The sequence below is a fragment of the Delphinapterus leucas genome, chromosome 3, assembly GCF_059928025.1.
Source record: "Delphinapterus leucas isolate spDelLeu-1000000601 "Yukka" chromosome 3, BTC_Dleu_Yukka2, whole genome shotgun sequence".
NCBI lineage: Eukaryota > Metazoa > Chordata > Mammalia > Artiodactyla > Monodontidae > Delphinapterus > Delphinapterus leucas.
Window position 1 is genome coordinate 146,633,843 of NC_143131.1, and position 23,658 is coordinate 146,657,500.

Here is a 23,658-nt window from a genome sequence, read left to right on the forward strand (position 1 = left end):
TACTTTATTTTATTTATTTTACTTTTTTTAGTATCTTGCATATTTTTTTCAATTAAAAAAATTTTTTATTGGAGTATAAATGCTTTACAATGTTGTGTTAGTTTCTGCTGTACATTTAACACGTATCTGTAGAATCTAGAAAAATGGTACAGATGAACCCATTTGCAGGGCAGGAATAGAGACACAGACGTAGAGAACGGGCATGTGGACACAGCGGGGAAGAGGAGGGTGGGACGAACTGGGAGATTAGGACTGACGTATATACACTACCGAGCGGAAAACAGCTAGTGGGAACATGCCATAAAACATAGGAAGCTCAGCTCGGTGCTCTGTGACGACCTAGATGGGTGGGATGGGGGGGTGGTGGGAGGGAGGTCCAAGAGGGAGGGGATATAGATATACATTTGATATGTTCTTGAAGGCTGAGCGAAGGTTTGCCTTGAATTCCCCAGAGCACATAAGACTCTTCTGTTCCCAGATTCTCCCTGACCTGGCTCTTCCCTGGCCACCTCCCTCCACCTGTGACAGAGCCAGTCCACTGGCAGCTAGAGTCAGGGAGACCCAAGTCCAAACCCTGCTGCTTCTCCCCCCTCATGGACTGATCCTGGGCATCTCATTCCATTGTGGGCCTCAGCGTCCTCACCTGTGATGGGTATAGTCACCTCCCCTCCCCCAAGTGTCCTCAGGAGTGCTGACTAAATGAGATGATGTCTGGAAAGTGCCTTGTCTGAGGGCTGGCATCTAGAGGGTGCTTCCTAAACCCGATACAGATGCGTTATTTTTATTATCACTTTTTTTTATATTTTATTATTTTATTTTTATTATCACTTTTAACTCTTCTCATATTTACTCCTGCATTTACGCAGGAGTAAATATGAGAAGAGTTAAAAGTGATTGTCTTGGGGTGGGGGGACAGGGAAGGGAGATGGTAGGAGTAGACAACACATGTATGTGTTATTTTGGTTAAAAAAACTTATTAAAAATATAAAGAAATTCTGACACATGCTACAACATGGACGAACCTTGAGGACGTTATGCTAAGTGAAATAGGTACAAAAACACAAATGATTGCATTTATATGAGATTCCTAGAGTAGTCAAATGCATAGAGACATTCAAGAGAATGGTGGTTGGGGACTTCCCTGGTGGTCCAGTGGTAAAGAATCCGCCTTCCAATGCAGGGGACGCGGGTTAGAACCCCTGGGGAGGGGACTTAGATCCCACATGCCGAGGGGCAGCTAAGCCCGCGTGACTACAACTGCTGAGCTCGTGCGCCTCAACTAGAGAGCCTGTATGCCACAAACTACAGAGCCCGTGTGCTCCGGAACCTGCGTGCCACAACTAGAGAGGAGCCCGCGGCGTGCTGCAACAAAGAGCCCGCGCACCGCAACTGAGACCTGATGCAGCCAAAAATGAAATAAAAATAAATTTAAAAAAGAGAGAGAGAGAGAGAATGGTGGTTGCCAGGAGCTGGGGGCAGAGGGGATGGGGAGATGCTGTTGAATGGGTACAGAGTTTCAGTTTGGGAAGATGAAAAAGTTCCGGAGATGGATGGTGTGATGGTTGCATAGCAATTTGAATGTGCTTGATGTCACTGAACTGTACATTTACAAACAGTTAAGATGATAAATTTTGTTATGTATATTTTACCACAGTTGAAAAGAAAAAAACAGAGAGGAGGCATAAAAAAAAATTAATAAGGTTTCACTATATGCTCCTGATGTTCTATTTTCTGTCTGGGAATGGATGAGGGTTGTCTTTCCGTCCATCACTATCTCTCAGATTCTACCTATCAGAAGCAAGAGCAAAAGGGGTTGGGCCAGTGCCTCCTTGCAGCGCTGCTGGCCTGTAGGCAGGATCACTCTTGGTAGCAAGGGGCTGTCCTGTGCACTGTAGGGTGCTGGGCATCCCTCTCTCTACCCACCAGATGTCAGTGGTCTCCCCCAACCTTTAGTTGTGACAACCAAAGATGTCTCCAGACACTGCCACTGTCCCCGGGGGACAAAATCACCCTTGGTTGAGAACCCTGGATTAGATGCAGCCACGATGGGAACTGTGGCCCCGTGTCCCGGGGAAGACCGGGGAGGACCTCGACATCCCATGGGAGTGCAGACCCACACTCGCTCCCTCCCGCCCGCAGAGCCCAGGCCGACACCCCTGGCAGGTGGCGCAGGGCTCTGCCTTCCCGCCTCGCCCACAGATACCCCTTACCCAGCCTGATGTCTCCCTCAAGCGTCATCAGCACGTTGCCAGCTTTCAGGTCCCGGTGGATGACCTTCTTGCCGTGCAGGAAGGTGAGGGCTTCCAGCATCTGGCGGCAAACCACCTGAATCTGGGGCTCAGTGAGGCCTCTGTCCAGCTCTGGAAACAGAGAGAACTTGTCAACTCAGCAAGTGCTCAATGCAGGCAACTCCATGTCAGGACACTGCCAGGTACAATAAATACATAAGCCGCCAATGTGGTTGAGCACTTACTGTATACCAGGTTCACTTCTAAGCACTTCACATGGTACCTGCTTCGTCCTCACAGTAGCACTATGAAGCAGGCACAACTGTTCCGCCATTTCACAGGTTAGGAAACTGAGGCTCAGAGAGGTCAAGTCACTTGCTCAAGGTCACACAGTAGGGAGTCACAGATCTGAGATTAAAAACAGCCAGCCTGGGGCTTCCCTGGTGGCGCAGTGGTTGAGAGTCCGCCTGCCAATGCAGGGGACACAGGTTCGTGTCCCGGTCTGGGAAGATCCCACATGCCGCTGAGCGGCTGGGCCCGTGAGCCATGGCCACTGAGCCTGTGTGTCCGGAGCCTGTGCTCCGCAATGGGAGAGGCCACAACAGTGAGAGGCCCGCGTACCACAAAAAAAGAAAAAAACCAGCCAGCCTGTCTTCAGAGCTCAGGTTTGCAAACACAACCTTTCTGAGGGGCAGAGACCCATTCTGTGAGCAGGCACTGAGTGTCAGGCTCCGTGCTGGGTGTGGGGACACAGAGAAGGGTATAGAAATGACAAGCAACTTTTGGAACACAGGGGGGTTGGGGGGCATGGGAGGGCAGGACAGGCAGCAACCCCTTCTGCCTGGGGAATCGGGAAGCTCCCCAGAGGAAAGGGCATTCGAGCTGTGTCTTGAAGGAAGAACAGGTGTTTGAGAGCAGAAAAGTGGGGCAGAGCATTCCAGGTCAAAGAACCAGCCGAAGCAAAGGCCTGGAGGTGACGTGAGCTGGTGTTGAAAAATGTTAACTGGCCGGTGGTGGTGGTGCCAGAGATGGGGAAGGTGAGGGGCCGTCACCAAAAGCCTCTTGTGTGCTGGTTGGGGCCGTGCGTGCGCGCACACACACAGACACACACACACCCACTATACACAACCCAGCGTCCGCTGAGAGACGGCAGGGACTTCTTTTCTGAGCAGGTGAGGAACGCAAAGAAGAGTTCCACAGCATGTGCAAAGGACCCCGCTTGGCTGGCGGGGAAAGTTAAGTGGAGGTCGGAGGTTGGCGGGAGCTATGGAGGCTGCATTTTCTTTGAAATGCAATGGGCAGTCTGGGAGAGACTCTGAGCGGGACAGAGATACAACCTGAGTTTTGCGTTTAAAAAATTCCTCCTGGTGCAGCGAGCGAAGAGCTTGCAGGGAACAAGAGTGGGCAGGGGGCTTGGCTGGGGGCCACACCGTGGTCAGGAGGGCTAGAAGGTGGCCAATGCTTTGAAGAGGAAGGATTCCTGACCTGGGTTGGGGAGGGCGGAATGACAGAGTGTGGGACCAGGTGGGTGCAGTGGGGAGGAAGGGTGCGAGAAGAGTCAAGGACGACATGCCCCACTCTCTGCCCCACTGGTCACCGTGATTATTGAGTTTTTGCTGCCGCCCAAGCTCCCTGTGCTGAGGTGAGCCTCACAGCCCTGCCTGCTGGGCCTTCAGGCTGCAGGCTCCCAGGCTGGTGGGCCAGAGCACTGCATTGAGGTCTCCCTCTGGCTGGAGAAGCACTCTCCCTTCTGACTTCCCAGGGCCAGGGCCAGGGTGGAGGTGCCAACTGCACTGTCCTGGGAAGCCCGGCCCCAAAGCAGGGCTCCTGGACCAGAGGTCCCTCTCTCTGGGTCCACAACTGCTCCCCTTCCCAACTGCTCATCCTTAACCCCTGCGCTTCCCCCAGGAGGGGTCTAGGCTCAGAGCCTGAGGGGACCTCAGGGCCACACAGACTGCGCCTGAACCCAGCGCTGCCTCTTACTGGCTGTGTGGTTTCTGGCAAGTTGCTGTATCCCACTGCATCTTCATTTCCTGGTCTGTAAAATGGGAGTATGATGATGGATGTAGGCGGGGCTCTAGCGATAAAGCATGTTAACCTCTCAGCATGGAGTACAGTCAATAAAAGGTGATCGCTGTTATGCTGGTCCTGAGATTATGTCAGATTATCTGCAGCAAATTTTTTTTTTTTTTTTTTTTTTTTGCGGTACGCGGGCCTCTCACTGTTGTGGCCTCTCCCGCTGCAGAGCACAAGCTCCGACCCACAGGCTCAGCGGCCACGGCTCACGGGCCCAGCCGCTCCGCGGCATGTGGGATCCTCCCGGACCGGGGCACGAACCCATGCCCCCTGCATCGGCAGGCGGACTCTCAACCACTGCGCCACCAGGGAAGCCCTGCAGCAAATTTTTTAAATGTCAAAAATTAGTCTGGCTCATGTCTGATTTACTTACATAAATGAAACAGGAAAAATCAAAGTGATGATGTGATGATCATGATCTCAACGTCACCATTTTTGGAGCCTTTACAATGCACTAGGCACAGGGATAAGGATTTGGGTACATTGTTTCATTATATCTGTACAATAATCCAGTGAGGTAGATAGATAAGACACATTTTTAAAGTCTAGTTTATTGAGATATAATTTACATACAGTAATATTCACCTTTTTTTGGGTATAGACTTCTATGAACTTTGGCAAATGTATGTAGTCACAAAAACAGCACCACAATTTATTAATAGAATACATATTCCCATCTCTCCCCCAAATTCCCCTGTGCCCCTTTCACCCCCATTCCAGCCCCAAAGCAATCACTAATTTGATTCCTGTCCCTATAGTTTCATCTTTTTCTAGAAAGGCATATAATTGGAATCACACAGTATGATAAATTTTTAAGATGAATTCTGGATTACACAGCAATACATGAATACCTTCTTCTTAAGAAAAGAAGCTGCAACACTGCAGGTGAGTCTAAGTCCCCTTCGAAACCACATCCAGACCCGCCCCTCACCCTACTGTTCTCAGGAGGGCTGAGAGCCAAAATGTTTAGCAGCTAGCAAGGCGTGGCCAACAGGATCAGAACTAAGATGGCCATGTGGTGATATGCCACGTGCATGTTCTTCCCGTGCCGTAAAGGAGCCAGCCCAGGACCCCACAGCTACCAAGCCAAGGAACCTGGGATGGACCTCAGGAAGCCTGGACCCCAAGCCCAGGCTCATCACTTTGCACAACTCTGCAAGGCGATGGGAGGCAACCTAGGGCAGAAAGGCCCTCTGAGCAGGGCGGGCATCTGCGGGAGAGTCCACCCCTGACCACAGAGCTGCAGCCAGAGCCTGGCTCTCCTTGTCCCAGCTTCTCTTCTCCCACCTTGATTTCTAACATGATGATGGCACTTTAACTGCTGCCACCAAAAAGAAGCGAACCACTTGGGGCCGGAGCCGTTGCTTCCACCGGGAGACGTGAGACACAGAGCCCAGGGTGAGTTTGCCTGCTGGCTGAGCAATAGCCCGGGGTGATGTCCCAGCTGTGAATGAGCTCAAGGACCTGGGACTCATCAATGCCTCTTCCCTCTCTGATATCCTCCCCCAGGTCTCATTCAGCTAAGCGGCAAACCGGGAGAGGCAGGCTGCTAGTTGGTTCCCATTCTCCCCTCTTTTTTAAATATCCAAACATACGGCCAACCAGCCAGAAGACCACATTTCTCAGCCTCCCTTACAGCTATGTGTTACTATCTTCTAGCCAGTGAGATGAAAATGGAGGTGTCATGTGGGGCTTCTGTGGTGTCTTAAAAGAGTGGCAGTGGGATGTGTTTTTGTGGACCTGTCCTACCCTTCCTTCTTCTATCCTGCTATTTGGAATTCTGATGTGATGGCTGGAGCTCCCACAGCCACCTTGTCACCAAGAACAGAAAATCAGCATGAGAATGGGGCCAACACAGAGGAAAGTAGGGCCAAGAGTTGGAGAAGGAAACCAAGTTCTTACAACAATGTTTTTAAAACCCTTAGCTCAAGCTGTGCCTGAAGCCTGACACCCTTAAACTTTTCAGTTATTAGTGCAAATAAATTCCCCTTCCCACATCCCCTAACTTTTTTTTTTCCTAAACCAGTTTGAATAGCCCTTATAACCTAGAGCATCTCAACTCATACAAGACCATCATTTTTACGTTGTCAGATTCTACCCAGAACAATGAAAATCTTCAAAGCCAATCTCTGCTGGGAGAAGGCACACCCAAGGGCCATATCACAAGTGCCCGTATCCTATTCCCTACTGTCATTTACCCACCTGGGAACTCTGGGAGTGGCAAGAGGCTCTGCAAGGAAAGCCAGCATTCTATAGCTCAGGATGGGAAAGGGCTGCCATAAATTTGAGACATTCCTGAGATAAACTGAGGGAGAAAACACCCTCTTCACAATAAAAACGTGGCTGAATGGTGCTATGTTATACTGAGGGCCTCTCCTCTCCCGAGCTGCCCCAGAATCCCGGACATGTTATTCAACCTTCTGGGCCCAAGACTCTCAACCTCTCCTCGCTCACCGCTCACCAGGCTGGCAAAAGCAAAGGATAATGCAGGGTGGGCAGCAATTCGGAACAGCATCCCCCAGACCTGGGTTCACATCTCAGCTCTGCTGTGTGACTCTGGGCGAGCTCCTTAACCTCTCTAAGCATCAGTGTGGTCAATAAAACAGAGATGCTCTTTCTGATTTTATACATGAGGATAATATACATGAAAGCAGCTACCACAATCTCTGGCATATAGTGGCCATTCAAAAAATAGAGGTGATTACTAATATATATATTTTGTTACTGCTCAAGCTTGCCTGGAACAACAATTTCCCCACTGAGCTCTTATAGAATGGGTGGGGATCCCCACCTTACAAAGAACCTCCCTCAGGTGTCTCATTTTCACCTCCTAAGGGTACTGTGGGGTCCAGCAAGGGGGCACCACATCTGTCTTATGCCGAGGGCTTGAGGGAGAGAATGACCTGCTCAAGGTCATGTGGCTTTTTGAACGGGAAGTGTTGGTCTTCCAAATGTCCTGCATCCTCTCCAGTAACCCAGCCCCTGCTCCCAAAATGGGACAGAGTGGGGAGGTGCTCAAACAGGCCACGGGCATTACTGGGGCTGAGGAGTGATGGACACCAGTCCCAAGCAGCGCCAACACCAGCACCACTGCACTGCATGAAGGAAGACTCACCCACGGGGCTTCCCTGGTGGGCCAGTGGTTAGGACTTCACGCTTCCACTGCAGGGGGCAGAGGTTTGATCCCTGGTCGGGGAGCTAAGATCCCGCATGCCGCGCCAAGAAAAAAAAACAAAAAGCAAAAAACTCACCCAGCATGATGGCGTCCACAGCTCCCCCAGGACAGAACTCGATCATGATCTGCAGAAAATACGAGGCAAAGTAACAATGAGCAGGCGCCTGGGAGAGCCGCCAGATCCAAGCCTTCCAGAGGCTCCCAGCCCCGGCCGCGCGGCGGATGGAAAAGGGCAATTAGAGTAAAAAGTGCCGTGGGTGTTGACACAGGCCCTCCCTCCCTGGTCCACTCCCATCTTCACACTTCCTGCCCCACTCTAGGCTCCTATCCTTCCTGCCCCACTCTAAGCTCATACAGGAGAAGGCTCCTGCCTTCTCCTATATGAGAAGATGCTTTCTCTGTTTTTTTACAGTGCTGACAGAGGTGGGTGGGGAAGGCAGAAAGTGACACAAAATTTAAGGCACTCCCAGCACCTCCTCTAGCTCCGGGCTCCCGGCCTCTGCTTGTTGTAAAGTCCCTCCAACCAAGCTCAGCAGAGGCAGACACAGTGCCTGCAGCGTGGTCAAGAAGGCTCGTCGCTCTAAATAGAAAAGGAAAAACCTCAGCCATGGCCCAGCTGGGCCAGAGCCAGCTCTCCAGCCAGAGTCCGGAGAAATAGCCTTAAGGTTTCGATGAGGCCTCTAAGCTTGTGGTCGCCCTTCCAGAGGCTTCCTGGCAATGTAAACATGAGGATGTGGTGATGCATGGCTTGGACCCAAGTCCCAAGCCCACGGCTCACTAGTTGTGACCTTGGGCAAGTCACTTCCATCGTGTGAGCCCGTTTTCTCAGCTGTAACGTTCCTACAGTCACTCTGGTCCTGCCTGGCCATCGGAGCATCAGGCCTGACCCCAGCTCCCCCAGACTACCTCTCTACCATTTTGGGACTGTCGTCCTAAATAAAAGTCAAAGCATCAGAGATGGATTAATGTCCTGCAACCCAGAACACGAGGAAGTGGTACTCCTTTCTCCCACTCACTCACTCATTCATTTGTTCATTTAACCAACCACCAATGAACCAGGCTTGTTCCCAGGGGTCAGGGTGACCTGGACACAGGCATTGACCTCTCGAAGCTCAGTGTATCATTCTGCCTTTTAATAATCCTCAGCTCCACAAAAGAGAACCCCCAATCCTGTTAATTGCTAGAAAAAAACCCAGCTACGAGAGGCAGTGGCGGAAAAGAAGCCAAATTTAGTCACCAAGCAAGGCCGCTTACTAGTTAAGTGGCCTGTGAGATGGTGGGATACACGCCCGAACCCCACAGGAGTGACAAAGTCATCCGGGCCTTGCCGGGCGACGGGTGAGGCTCAGTCAGTATGAGCTGTTCCTATGATTGCTTCCTTGAGCTCAGAGGTTCAGGCTTTTTTGGTTTTCGTGTTGTCTTTTGAGACCCCGTGAAAGCCACCCTCTCTCCTCTCACACAGAAAAATGCAAATACAAACAAATGTTTGTGTGCAATTCCACTGACTTCTTGCACGCCCTTAAGTCCCACCACCAAACCCAGGTTGGGAACCCCTGCTCTTCACCCGCTACTATCTTTGCGGCCTTGGCAATGACCTACCTCTCTGCAAGATGGGATAATACGATGGATGCCCCCAGAACTACTGTAATGATTGGATGAGGTGGTACTTATAAAGCAACAAGCCTGAGCCTCACACACAGCAGACACAGGACAGGCTCAGCCATTCCCTTCTCTAATAGGGGGCAGCTGAAGAGGAAAAGGTGGTAGTGCCTCTTAATTAGCTACGTGACCCTGGGTAAGCCACTTAGTGTCCCTGAGCCTCAATTTCTTCGTCTGTAAAATGGTACTAAGCTTCTCTCCCTCCAACATCACCAAGACAGTCAACGACATGCCCAACACAAAAGCCACACCAACTAATAGGCATTTGTCGAATCTAGCAAAGGAAATCACTAGAAAGTGTCACACTTAGACCATGTTATTTAGGCCTCCTACAAAAATATGCCTTCCCAGAACTACAGTTCATCAACACACCCGTTGCCGTATCAAAAGTCAGTATGAGAAGTGGTCAAACCCAGGCAGTTCCTGCATCTTTCAGTTAAGCTGTCCCTTACACAACATCCTTACTCAAGGTCCCCCATGACCCCTCCTCTCCCAGGTCAGCACTAGGAAAGCTTGAGCACTGTGCCATTCTGGTTTGCTTCCTCTTCTGCAATTCGAGAGCTCCATGACCCCTTGCCCTTCCTGTATTTTTTTACTTATTATTATTTTGCCTTGGCTGCTGGGAAGCTCTGAGCTTAGCTTTGGTTTTATTCCCATGAATAAATGTACCGACTTTTCATTCTATGCCAGGATTAAACCTATAATACTTCACAATTTGCATATGGACCCCGAGGAAGTATCTTTAGGAGATTACTGCCCTGTAACACAAGCATCCCCAACCCCTGGGATCTAATGCCTGATGATGTGAGGTAGAGCTGATATAATAATAGAAATAAAGGCACAAAAAATGTAATGCGCTTGAATTATCCCAAAACCTTCCCACCCCCCGACCCCGATCCATGGAAAAATCATTTTCCACGAAACTGGTCCCTGGTGCCAAAAAGGTTGGGGACCACTGCTATAACCCACACTCAAACTGTGAAGCTTTTTTTTTCAGGTATGCGGGCCTCTCACCACTGCGGCCTCTCCCGTTGCGGAGCACAGGCTCCGGACGCGCAGGCCCAGCGGCCATGGCTCACGGGCCCAGCACTCCGCAGTAAGTGGGATCCTCCCAGACCGGGGCACAAACCCGCGTCCCCTAAATCGGCAGGCGGACTCTCAACCACTGCGCCACCAGGGAAGCCCGAAGCTTTTTTCTGAAACAGCAGTCCTTGTTCAGAGTTAATCAGAGTGATGTTCCATTAATTAACTTTTTGTAATTCTGCCCAACTATACTCTCACATGTGGCAAAATAAAGTTTGATTTTTCTTCTCTTTTTTTTAAAGTTGCTTTTTTTTTTTTTTGTCCTTTTGGTTTAAAAAGCTTCATGTCTTGGTGCCTTTTATGTGACGTCAAAAAAAAAAAAAATGTCCCTTTCATGACATGGTTCTCTCACTAGGTTCCACTACATGTATCTTAACACTTTACCTTTCAGCTTGCCTGTGGTAGGGTCACAGGGGGCTTATATTATAAACTTCTCAGGGATTTTACAGAAATGCATGAGGTTTAATTAATAAAATAATAATCTCAATAAAGGCAATAAAAACAATAAATAAAATAATCACCTTGATGCCTTAGGAAATTACTAAATATGCCTGCTTAGAAAAGAGAATAGAAACATACATCAACACCCACAGAAGGATTACCGGCGTTCTGTACTTTCATGTATTTTCCATATTTTATTCAACTAATATGTAAAATAAAATTTTATATTAGAAGTACTCTTTTTTTTAATGGAAAGTACTGGCCTAAAATCACCCATGGCTACAGATGCATCTATTCATCTGAAGGGGGATGGGGTTGTGCCCATCCACGACGAAGGCCCCAGCAGGACCATGCCCAGAGCATCCTGTGATGAAAGGAGGCTCCTCAGGATCCAGGGTTCCTGGGTACAAAGCTGACGGCCTCTAAGCCCTCACCAAGCCCAAAATCCAACAGCTCCCAGTACCAAGGACCGACTCCTAGAACCCATCAGAGGCTCATCCATCACTCTTCCTCGAGAGGGCAGCAAGCAGCTTGTGACCGAGGTTTTTCCCAGGATCTGGTGAAGGGAGGTTTGTGATCAGCTTAACTCATCAACAACTGAGAGTCTACCAAAGGGCTCACATTGCTAGGCAAAGCGGGGGCCATGAAAGAAGCATTTGATCAACAAACACTACCTGAGCTCCTAGTCTATGACAAGCCTGGGGACCCAGGACGATTCAGACAGGTCCCTGCCCTAAGATCACAGGCAGAGGCAGATGCAGACGCAGACGCAGACAGAGGTGAGTGGTGCAGGCACATCGTGGCTATAAGTACCCAGAACCTGTGGCCACAGTGGTTAACCCAGCCTGGAGCTGGACAGCTTGATAAAACACAGATAATCGGGCCCCACCCCAGAGTTTCTGATTCAGTAGGTCTGGGGGAGGGTCCAAGAATCTGTATTTTGAACAAATGCCCCAGGGATGCTGCTGCTTCTCCCCCCGACTATACTTTAAGAACCACTGCTCTACAGGAATTCGCAAAAGAGCGAGAGGTCTGGACCCTAGAGTCACATCTCTCCTCCGCCTACCAAAAACATAATGTAAGATGGTGGTACAGAAATCTTGGGGACAAACTGGTGGAATTACCATTTCTTTTATGTTCCTTAATTAACCTGAACTTCATAATCAGTGTTTCCTTTACTTCTTGCCTCTAACCAAGGAGCTAGGGGCTTGGGGAGGCTGTAAGATCATCCTGGTGAGCCTTTACCAAATGATGGTTTGAGAAGCCCTGGGTATTGGCAAAGAGGCTTTAGGGATTTGCCTTATTAGAGATGGTCAGATTGAAACAGAAGAGTATTTCAATGAATTTTTTTTAAATAAGTATAAATATAATTATTTAAATACCCTCCCATCTTTTTTTTTTTCTTTTCTTTTTTTTTGCGGTACATGGGCCTCTCACTGTTGTGGCCTCTCCCGTTGCGGAGCACAGGCTCCGGACGTGCAGGCTCAGCAGCCATGGCTAACGGGCCCAGCCGCTCCGCGGCATGTGGGATCTTCCCGGACCGGGGCACGAACCCATGTCCCCTGCATCGGCAGGCGGACTCTCAACCACTGAGCCACCAGGGAAGCCCCCCCTCCCATCTTTTAAAAAAAAAGATTTGTGGGCCTTCGAGTGTGTGTGTATCAAGGGGCATGATGAAGATCAGGTGGGTAGAAGTGACACCAAAAGCACAAGCAATAAAAGAAAAAACAGATACACTGGACTTCATCAACATTAAAAGCTTTTGTGCATCAATGGACACTATCAAAAGAGTGAAAAGACAACCCACAGAACGGGAAAAATGTCTGCACGTCATATATTTGACAACAGGCTAGGATCCAGAATATATAAAGAATTCTTAAAATAAAACAATAAAAGGACAAATAACCCTATCTAAAAATAGGTAAAGGATTTGAAGAGATGTTTCTCCAAAAAAGATATAGTAATGGCCAATAAGCACATGAAAAGATGCTATCACTGGCCATTAGGGAAAGGTTAATCAAAGCCACAATGAGATACCACTTCATGCCTGCTAGGATGCCTAGAATCAAAAAGATGGACAGTGATAAGTGTTGACAAGAATATGGACAAATAGGAACCCTCATACACCGACCGTAGGAAAGTAAAATGATGCAGGTACTTTGGAAAACAGTCTAAATGTTAACAGTTTAAAATGTTAAACATGGCATTACAATATGATCCATACAATTCCCCTCCTAGATATATATCCAAGACAATTAACAACATACCCATTCCACAAAAGATTCCAAACAGCCAAAACAATCTTGAAAAAGAACAAAGCTGGAGGCATTATACTTCCTGATTTCAAACTATATTACAAAAGCTATAGTAATCAGAACAGTTTGGTATCAGCATAAAAACAGACATACAAATCAGTGGAACAGAATAGAGAGCCCAGAAGTAAACCCATGAATATTATGGCCAATTAATCTACAACAAAGGAGGCAAGAATATACAATGGGTCTCTTCAATAAATGGTGTTGGGAGAACTAGATAGCTACATGCAAAAGAATGAAACTAAACCCACTATCTTACACCGTACACAAAAGTCAACTCAAAATAGATTAAAGACTTGAATGTTAGACCAGAAACCAGAAACCTCATAGGAGAAAACACAGGTGGACATCGGTCTTGACACTGGTCTTAGCAATATATTTTTCTGATCTGACTCCAAAGGTAATGGCAACAAAAGCGAAAATAAACAAATGGGACTACATCAAACTAAAAACCATCTGCACAGCAAAGGAAACCATCAACAAAATAAAAAGGCAATCTACTGAATGGGAGAAGATATTTGCAAACCATATATCCAATAAGGGGTTAATATTCAAAATATATAAAGAATTCATACAACTCAATGACAAAAAAACCAAACAACCTGATTAAAAAACGGGCAGAGGATCTGAATAAACATTTTTCCAAAGAAGACATATGGATGGCCAACAAGCACATGAAAAGATGTGCAACATCACTAATCACCAGGGAAATGCAAATCAAAACCACAATGAGATATCACTTCCCACCTGTCAGAATGGCTATTATCAAAAGGACAAGAAATAACAAAGTTGGTGAGGATGTGAAGAAAAGGGAACCCTCATTCATGCACTGTTGGTGGGAATGTAAACTGGTGCAGCCACTGTGGAAAACAGTATGGAGGTTCCTCAAAAAATTAAAAATAGAACTACCATATGATCCAGCAATTCCACTTCTGGGTATTTATTCAAAGGAAATGAAACACTAATTCGTAAAGATATATGCAGCCCTACATTCACTGTAGCATTATTTACAATTGCCAAGATATGGAAACAACCCAAGTGTCCATCAATGGATAAAAAAAGATGTGGCATATGGAATATCAAGGGACCCCAAATAACCAAAGCAATCTTAAAAAGAACAGTTGTTAAGAAACTGTTCAAAGAAAGTTGGAAGTCTCACATTTCTTGATTTCAAAACTTACTAAAAGCTACAATAATCACAACAGTGAGGTACTAGCATAAAAACATACAGACAATGGAAGGAGATCCCAGAAATAAACCCTTGCATATGTAGTCAAATGATTTTCAACAAAGGTGTCAAGACCATTCAATGGGAAAAGGACAGTCTTTTCAACACATTTTGTTGAGAAAACTGAACTACCCATATGCAAGAGAATGAAGATGGTCCCTTACCCTACACCATATACAAAAATTTACTAAAAATGGATCAAAGACATAAATGTAAGAGGTAAAACTACAAAACTCTTAGAAGAAAAAAATAGGGAAAAGCTTCATGACATTGAATTTAGCCATGATTTCCTGGTTATGACACCAAAAGCACAGGCAACAACAACAAAAAATAAATAAACTGGACTTCATCAAATTTGATAACTTTTGGACATCAAAGGACACTATCAACAGAGTGAAAAAGCAACCCACAGAATGGGAGAAACTACTTGCAAATCATGTATCTGATAAGGGACTAATATCAAGAATATATAAAGAACTCTTACAACTCAATAACAAACAAAAAAATTGGGCAAAATACTTGAACAGACATTTACAGATATACAAATAGGCAATAAGTGCATGAAGAGATGCTCAGCATTACTAATTAGGGAAAAGCAAGTCAAAACCACAGTTAGATATCACTTTACACCCATTAGGCTGGCTATTTTAAAAAAAAAAAAAGAAAATAACAAGTGTTGGCAAGGATGTACAGAAATGGGAACCCTGTGTATGTAAAATGGTGTGGCCACTGTGGAAGCAAGTATGGCAGCTCCCCAAAAATTAAAACTAGAATTTAAAAAATTAAAAATGGAATTGCCTTATGAACTGGCATTCCATTTCTGGGTATATACCCAAAAGAACTAAAAGCAGAGTATCAAACAGACGTTTGTATACCAATGTTCAGAGCAGCATTACTCACAACAGCTAAAAGATGGAAACAACCCAAGTATACATCAAGAGATAAATGGAAAAATAAAATATGGCATATCCATACAATGGAATATTATTCAGTCATAAAAAGGAATGAAGCACTGATACATATGAATGAACCTTGAAAACATTATGCTAAGCGAAAAAAGTCAGACACAAAAGGCCACATATTATGTGATTCCATTTGTATGAAATGCCCAGAATAAGCAAATCCATAGAGACAGAAAGGAGATTAGTGGTTGCCAGTACCTGGGGGAGGGCTCCCAGGGCAAGAGACCGTGGGCTCTGAAAATATGACCCAAGTGCTTTTCAGCTCAGAAAACTGCTGACACTATGTGCCAAGCCCTGTCCCAGGCCCTTTATTCACAGTCTCTCATTTAATCCTCACACAGTTCTATAAGATGAAGACAATAATAATCTCCATTTTCTAGATCAAGGGTCACCAAAGTTTTTCTGTAAGGAATCAGACAGTAAATATTTTTGCCTTTGTACTCATAAGCTCTTTGTTTCCCTGGAGACCTCAGCCCATAAACATGTTCAGAGGGTGCCTGACAGGGGACAGCCTGCAGTCCTGCTGGCTTTCCACTCTGGCTGGAGGCCAAAGGAAACTGGAAACCTGTGTTTACCTCGATCCCCTATCAGTTTAGATTAAGCAGCTGTCATGGTGTAGCATAAGGGTCACGGTCTTGCTACATGATCCTGGCAGCCCACATCACCCCTCCTATCATTCATCCATTCATTCATTCGTGCATTTATTAGGCACCTACCCTGTTCCTGCACTATTTTAGCCATGGGAATTTAGCACTGCACCTGCACAGCTCAGATCAAGAAGTACTCTCTTCCCTCTCAGGCCAGTGTCCTCTCAGAGTTGCGCTGGGATTACTTACAATAAAAATCTTCTTTGGGGCTTCCCTGGTGGCGCAGTGGTTGAGAGTCCGCCTGCTGATGCAGGGGACACGGGTTCGTGCCCCGGTCCGGGAGGATCCCACATGCCGCAGAGCGGCTGGGCCCGTGAGCCATGGTCGCTGAGCCTGGGCGTCTGGAGCCTGTGCTCCGCAACGGGAGAGGCCGTAACAGTGAGAGGCCCGCGTACCGCAAAAAAAAAAAACTTCTTTGAAGCTGTTGCAAATGAAGAATCAGCTCAGTACTCCTTAGGACTGAGAGAGCCAGAATTTAAAATCTCTCCTCTACCTGATCGACCCTTCAGGACTAAACCCTGACCCCACAGTGCCATGCCGAGCTGATTTCCACCCCTCTGAATAACACACACGGAAAACACCACCTGTGCACTGCTTCCCCCATATAGTCTCACTCCACACCCTCAACCTCCTCAGCATGTAAGCAGTTGCCCGGTCAGTTAACCCAGGTCAGTCTCAGTTTCCCCACCCATGACATTTAACAGGAATCGAGAGTTTAGTCTGTGCCAGGCCCCTTTGCATGGATTATCTTACACTCACCATTTGAAGTGGGTATCCTAAAAAATGCCTCTACCTCATGGGGTTTTTGGGAGGATTAAACAGGATAATGGATGCCTGGCACTTAGAACATTACCTGGCACACAGTAAGTAAATGCTTGATAAATGTTACCAATTATTATCAGCATTTGGTGATACTTTATTCCCATTTTACATATGAGGAAACTGAGGTTCAAAGAGATTAAGGTCACAGAAATAGTAAGTATCAGAGCCAGGACCCGAACTGGGATGTATTTGGGTGCCAAGTCAGCTCTGTTTGTCTCCCCGATGGAAGAGACCTAGTGACCCCATCCTCTCTTCATTGTGCCTCAAGAAGGAAGCCACAAGCTCGAGACACAGCCCCCAGGTGGTGGAAGAAAAGGCCCCTCTGTCTCCCTGCTCCAGCCCTCACTGGGCCCCACTGGTCAGCTCACACACACCAAGTGAGCTCGCTCACCCAGAGATAAGGGAGCCAGGATGTCACAGCCCAGATAAGAGAGGGCCTGGACCACCCACAGGGTTTTAGGCATTAACGTGTACAGTCCACAGGCAGCAGGGCCAAGTAGCAGGATGGGTCAGCACTGCCACAGCCCGACCGTCCGCAGGGGACAACTGAGGCATGCTCAAGCCATACCGTGGAGACCACACGGTGCTCGGGGCCTGGGTCCCGTCCTTTCCCTGGCCCTTCCTGAGGCCGGCAGGAGTACTGGGTACACAGAAGGGGCTCAATAAATAAATGTTGGCAACAGTCCTGGAAGTAAAATTAAATAAAATTAAACCTCTTCTATAGGTCTGGACATAGTCCCAGATCTGCCCCTGTCCTTCTGTGACAGTGCCATCAGAACCACTTTCCTGCTTTGAGCCTCAGTTTTCCTACCTGGAAAATGAAGCTTTTAACATCTGTAAGGTCATTTTCAACATTGACATTTGAGGGTACAAGGTGAAGGACACTCACTTTATCACTGAATAAGCAGTTAATATTTATAAAAGTCCATTCATATCATCCATTATCAGAGCCTGGACCTGGTATGTGAATAGTAAGTGTTCACTGAATGAATTTATGAAGAATGAAGAAATATGAATGAAACATTTCAGTGGCTTTGAGATGCCCAGAAATCAGGGCAAAACAGCCAACACAGACTAACACAGCTGTTTCTGCAAAGAAAGCTGGACTAAAGCAAGCCAGTCCCCTCCCTCTCCTGCCACCCAAGAGAATAGAGATGATGGCTGCCATTACTGAGTGCCTAATGCATACCTTAGAGTGCTAAGCATTCTACAGGCATTCCTTTACATACTCCTGTGAGCAGTTATACTTATGTCTATTTTACAGATGGGGAAACTGAGGTTTGATGGGGAAAGGGCTTCCCCAAAGCCACTCAGTTCCTAGGTGAGAGAACGAGGGTACAAACCTAGGTCTGTCTGACTCTAAGATGCAAAGACTGCTGAAATGTGCAGCCACAGGCAAGCTCCTTTCCCTATCTAGGCTTGTTTCTTCTTGGGGCAGGAGGGGTAGGTGCTGCAATCACCCCTTCCTTCCCAGGTCTCCCTACCCTGAGAGGCAATGTCTCCTGGGCACGGGGACACCCCATCAGCACAGAAGACAGAGGCTTCTGGTCACTCAACAGAGACCTGTAGAAAGAAGACCCCCCCCAAAAAAAACTTAACAGTGAACACAAAAATGTCTCCAGCTTCTCAGCAGCCAGTCCCTGTAGGTGGAGTCCAGGAACCTCCAAACGTCTGAGCTCCAGGCCAAACAGTGCGGCCATTGAGCGGGGCAGCCCTCACCCACAAGGCCTCCCAGGAACGCCGGGCCTTCTCCTCCGCCTCCAGCTCCACCCACCACGTCACAGAGAGTCTGAGGAAGGAATCTGGGCTCCCCTCGAGACTGTGGGAACTGAGTGCCCCCTGGCAGGAAGGAAGGGCACAAGGGATAACCTTGGGGTTCCTAAGGGGAGGGGATGGGGTCCTGCCAAGGCAACAGGGAGCCTCTAAGCCTGTCTGGCACATTCTGTGGCACCTCTGCCACAACCCCTGCGGGGAGGATTACTAGATGAGGAGACCGAGATGGCTCCACATCCAAGTGTGCAGGCCCAAGTCCCGAGGCATCTCTGGGATGGAACTGAGGTGACTGCAATTCGGGGTGCCTAAACCCTTCTGATACTGTCTGGCCCAGAGATCAGGAGCACTGGCTTCAGGGTCAAAGTCCTCTGAGCTTGAGTCCAAATGCTGTCACTGTGTGTCTTTAGGCAACATGCTTCACCTCTCTGAGCCTCTATTTGCTCATCTGTAAAATGGGGACAACACATTCTAACCGTGATGGGGTCCTGAGGGGAGTAAATGAGATAGCACATGTGAAAACAACAAGCACAGTGCCTGGCACCTCGCCGGAGGGTGACAGACGACAGTCACTGTCGTCACTATGATGATTATCACCATCGCCACTCTCCTCATCACACCAGGAAATCAGGGCTGGAACCAGACTCCAGGCAGATGCAAACTGGGTCTTCAGCCCCTAGGGGAGACACAAGCAGTTCTCTGTCTGCACAGACATTTTTCATCTATTTGACCATCTGTCTGTCCGGCCACCATTACCTAAAGCCAGGGGTGGCAAGGTTCGTGCTGCCATAGAGAGGAATGGTCCAGGGCCATGCTCCTCATTAGATGGACTCACAAATCCACAAGACTAGGAGTGATCAGGGTCGCAGGAATACAGACACACAACTGGAAGGCCTGCCTGACTGGTAGGAAACAGCATTTTCAACTAAAATTGTTAAAGGTTTGTGGCATGTGAGATGGTCCTCAAGGGACAAGTAGGATTTGAAACCAAGGGGAGAGGGGTGGCGATGTGGAGAGGTGGGCATGGCAGGCAGAGCCAGCGCTGAGCTGCTCACAGAGCAGGGAAGGCGGTGCAGGGTGGGTGTTCATGTCCTATTACATCCCCAAGGGCAACCCCCAGTCTTCCTTGACTTATTACCCGAGAGACAACGTCTCCAAGGAACCAAAACACCTGAGTAAATAAGGTGAGCCCCGGGTTTTGACTCTGGAATCAGATACACCTGGGTTCCAACTCCAGCCCTGACACTGACTAACCTTGGACAAGGGAAGACCTCGGAACAAGCGCAGAGATGTGAGCCTCGGTTTGCCCGTGTGTAAGGTGTGGGGAACTATAGGATCTGCCACCTGGGTAGTGAGCAGTGGGATGACTTGGGGAAAGCCCACGGCTCAGGACCCGGCATTCGGCAAGTGTGCTCCAACCGTTAGTAACACCAGAGGCTGTATCCACGTGGGAAACTGAAAGGACCGGCCCACACTCAGAGACAAGCCCCCAGCGCCAGTGGCTGCCCATGAAAGGTTGAAGGAACAATCTGAGAGCAGCAGAGAGCAAGGCGAAAACACTGGGCGCCTTGGGCAAGTCTAAGCATCTATTTGCCCATACACCCTACAGTCTTACTATGTCCATCCTCTGCCTCCCCACCCCTGCTGCCCCACAGAATGTAAATTCCCAGAGGGCAGGGCTTTGTGTCTGTGCCTTCAGCAACTAAAACAGTGCCTGGCACACAGTTGGTGCTCTGGAAACATCTGTTGGTGAACGAATGAAGGCATGAGTGAGTCAGTGAGTGAACGCATGAATGAATGAATAATGGCTGCCCCACGTGCTCCGGGGAGGGGTGTCCAGTCACATGAGATCGCGGATGTGGAACACCAGACACAGGGGAGGCGTGATCACGATGGGGATGCAGAGACTGCCACAGTGGCAAGTACTGAAGGTTCCATCAGTGATGACACAAGTCCGAGGGCTCCTGAGACAGAGACCGGTAGGGACACAGCCAGGAAGGAAGAAGGGCCCTCACTCTCCAAGGAAGACAGGAGACAGTCCCTCAGCCCCCGGCTCATCCCTCTGTTTCCCCACTTCCCCCGACCAGGACTGGGATTATCTGTTCCCGTCAGGGCCAGACAGGGTATATATGCAGGGAAGCGGCCAGGGTGGGGGTGAGGGCAGATGGGAGAGCAGGTGGCCATCCATGGGGTAGCAGCCCTCAGCCCAGCTCATAGATGCCGCAAGGGAACATGGGCCCCTGTGGCGAGAGCTGCTTCAGGCCAAGGCAAACACTTGGATTCCTATATGAAAAACACCAACTTACAAAGGGTCACACTATTGCAAAACACTAGAAAAAGTCTGCCTTAGGTACAGCCTGTGGACTGGGTTTACACGTTTATCTGCCGATCTAGACTTTGAACAACACACATGACCTTTTCAGCTGGGTGCCTGGTACGAGGCTCCTACTGTCTTGCCAGCTGGGACGAGCTGGGTTTCTAATCCTGGGCCAACAGCTGCGAGATCAGTGTCATCACCCTTCATGTCCAGATGGGGAAACTGAGGCTCAGAGATGTGTCTGGGGTCACATAGCAGCACAGAGGCAGCAAGATTCCAGCCCAGGTCTAGCTGACTCCAAAGCCACTGTTTGATGGACCGAAGGAACAAGGGTGTGAGTGAAGCTGGGGCAGGGGGTGGGGGGGTGGTGAGTGGGGATGGAAGGAGCACACAGGATTGCCACAGAGGGGATGAGAGCTGGCTGATGGGGTCAGGTGGTGAACTAAATGCCTGGGAACATGGCAGGCAAATCCCCGGACCACAGAGTCACCCTCGCTCCTGTGAATGCGACACAGAGACCCCGGCCCGGCCATTCCAACAGCAGGATTCCAGGCAAAACCCCACATTACCCCGGCCTGTCTGTCCGCAGCTACACCATTCTACTGCCATTCTACCTGCTAGTAGCTGACAGTCCACCGCACCCAAGGTAGAAGCTGGACAGATCCTCGAGCCACAGGCCCCTCCCCACCAGACGCTGCCAAAAAATGGTCTGCAGGACAACAGGCTTCTCAAGTGGAGGGGGGGGCACAGACTGTGTGGGCTGGCACCTGGGGGGCGTGGGGTGCCCTGCAGAGGTGGGAGCCAGGCTGATCTGAGTTGGAACCTGGGTGTGAGCCCGGAGACAGTCACTCTCTGTCTCTGACCCTCAGTCTTCACATCCATAAAATGGGGGTGACAACATCTCAATCCCATAGAATTGTGAGGATTCGGCAAGATAATCATGAAAGCGCCCGGCACAGAGAAAGTTCCCAGCAAAGGCCAGCTATGTGTGTTCTTTTGCTGACTCTTCCCTCTCACCTTCACCCCCTGCCTCCTGATTTACCCTCTGAGCCAAGAAGTCACAAGCTTCTGCGCCTGCTTCCCCTCCCTGAGCCTCAAGGCACTCTATCTGTACAGCAGAAGTGGTAAGAAGTAACAATACGCTTACCCCAGAGGACTGAGAGGGCTGCATTTCAAGTGCTTCACAAAGTGCTATTATGGATATGCGTGTGTGTCCCCAGAGTGGACGCCCCTAATCCAGAAGGACAGCAGGAGTCAGTGAATGCCAGGGAAGCCCAGGGGCACCAGGACCCCAGAGCCCATGGGGAGAGGTCCTGGTCCACAATACTGTGGAGAAGGGCCACCACAGGCCACACAGCTGACCACGAACCCGGAGTTCAGGATTTCAGAGATACCTGGGCTAGGACAAGCTGAGCCGACTCGGGCCAAAAGGCCTCCTTGAGATCATCCCTTCCAAGGCCCTGGCATTACGGGCCAGGAAGCAGAGGTGCAGGGAAGGGACAGTGCTTCCTAGGGTCACAGAGGGTTGGTCCCAGATCTGGGAAGATCTCAGGTCCCCTGACTCCATCCAGCCCAGCGCTCCTTCTGCCGCGCTGAGTGACTTTCTAAATGCACACAGCGCTGTTAGTGACTTTCTAATGTCACATTCTCTTTACACTTCTAGTATTTTTTAAGGCCAGATATGCAACCTCTGTCAGTGAGCAACTGCTAGCCTCTGAGCCCAAGGCGACAAGCCACAGAAACCCTGGCCAGTGACATGTAGTCATATGAACACGTGTGGACAGCGGGCCCCTCCCACCCACGCCCTGCTCTGTGACCCTGGGCCCTGCACTTCCTCTTTGTAGAATGTTCACTTTCTGATAAGAAGTCACACTCTGAAAAGCCTACAGTCACTCCTTCAGTTCCTCTCTCTCTCTCACACACACACACACACACACACACTCACACACAAACAAACGTGGTATACACGTACAGGAAATTCACAGCTGCCTTACAAACCTATTTTTGCATTCCCTAGGCCAGGAGTCACGGCTTAAATGCCACCAGGTCTGAGTAGCTAACTTATGGGGCAAAGCAGCTCTGTCTGTATGAAAAAATGTCATCTTGCACACTTTTCTAAGAACACAATGCTCTTGGTTATCTGCACTTTCCTCAGTTTCGATAGAGACATGGGAATGAGAAATATATCCTCTCAATTCTACTTTAAGTAAAACAGAGGCAGATATAGAGAACACACTTGTGGCTGCCAAGAGGGAAGGAAGAATTGGGAGTTTGGGATTAGCGGATGCAAACTAGTATGTATAGGATGGATAAACAACAAGGTCCTACTGTATAGCACAGGGGACTATACTCAATACCCTGTTATAAACCAGAACGGAGAAGGGTATGAAAAAGAACGTAAATCACTTTGCTGTACAGCAGAAATTAACACAACATTGTAAATCAACTATACTTCAAAAAAAATTTTTTTAAAACGAATGAACAACAGTGGCACACACCAATGACATACAGCCCTTAGGCTGAGTATTGGGGACAGTAGGGAGTAGTGAGGTCTGAGGCTAATTAGAGAGCAAATCTCCACCTAAGGGGCTGTTGCTGCTCAGCCCCAGGCAACTGCTGCCACATCTCCAGGTTGTTCAAGAAAAGCCCAAAGGCCAGACCTTTATGTGCCATCTTCTGACAAAATGCTAGCAGCAAATTTCTAAAACCATCTCGCGTGCCAAACAAAATGTGTCTGTAGGCCCGTTCTAGCAGACACCCTCCTCCTCCCAACAAGAAGAGGCCGTGAGTGGCAGAGACGCGTAGTTCTCAACCGAGGGTAGTTTTGTCCCCCAGGGGACAAGCGGCAACATCTGGAGACGTTTATGGTTGTCACACTGAGTGGGGAGATGGGGGTTCTGCTGGCATCTAGTGGGTAGAGGCAGGGACATTGCTA

The 23,658-nt window shown here is 48.6% G+C and overlaps 1 protein-coding gene across 1 annotated transcript in view; it reads right to left on the reverse strand.

Annotated features, from left to right (window-relative positions):
* The window catches only part of STK10 (serine/threonine kinase 10), a 120,741-nt gene that overhangs the window by 62,146 nt on the left and 34,937 nt on the right, over positions 1 to 23,658 (reverse strand). Inside the window, exons 3-4 of the mRNA XM_022595106.3 lie at positions 7,556 to 7,604; positions 2,211 to 2,360 (exon numbers count right to left, since the gene is read on the reverse strand). Of these exons, the coding sequence (XP_022450814.1) occupies positions 2,211 to 2,360; positions 7,556 to 7,604 (199 nt within the window). The remainder of the gene's footprint in view (positions 1 to 2,210; positions 2,361 to 7,555; positions 7,605 to 23,658) is intronic.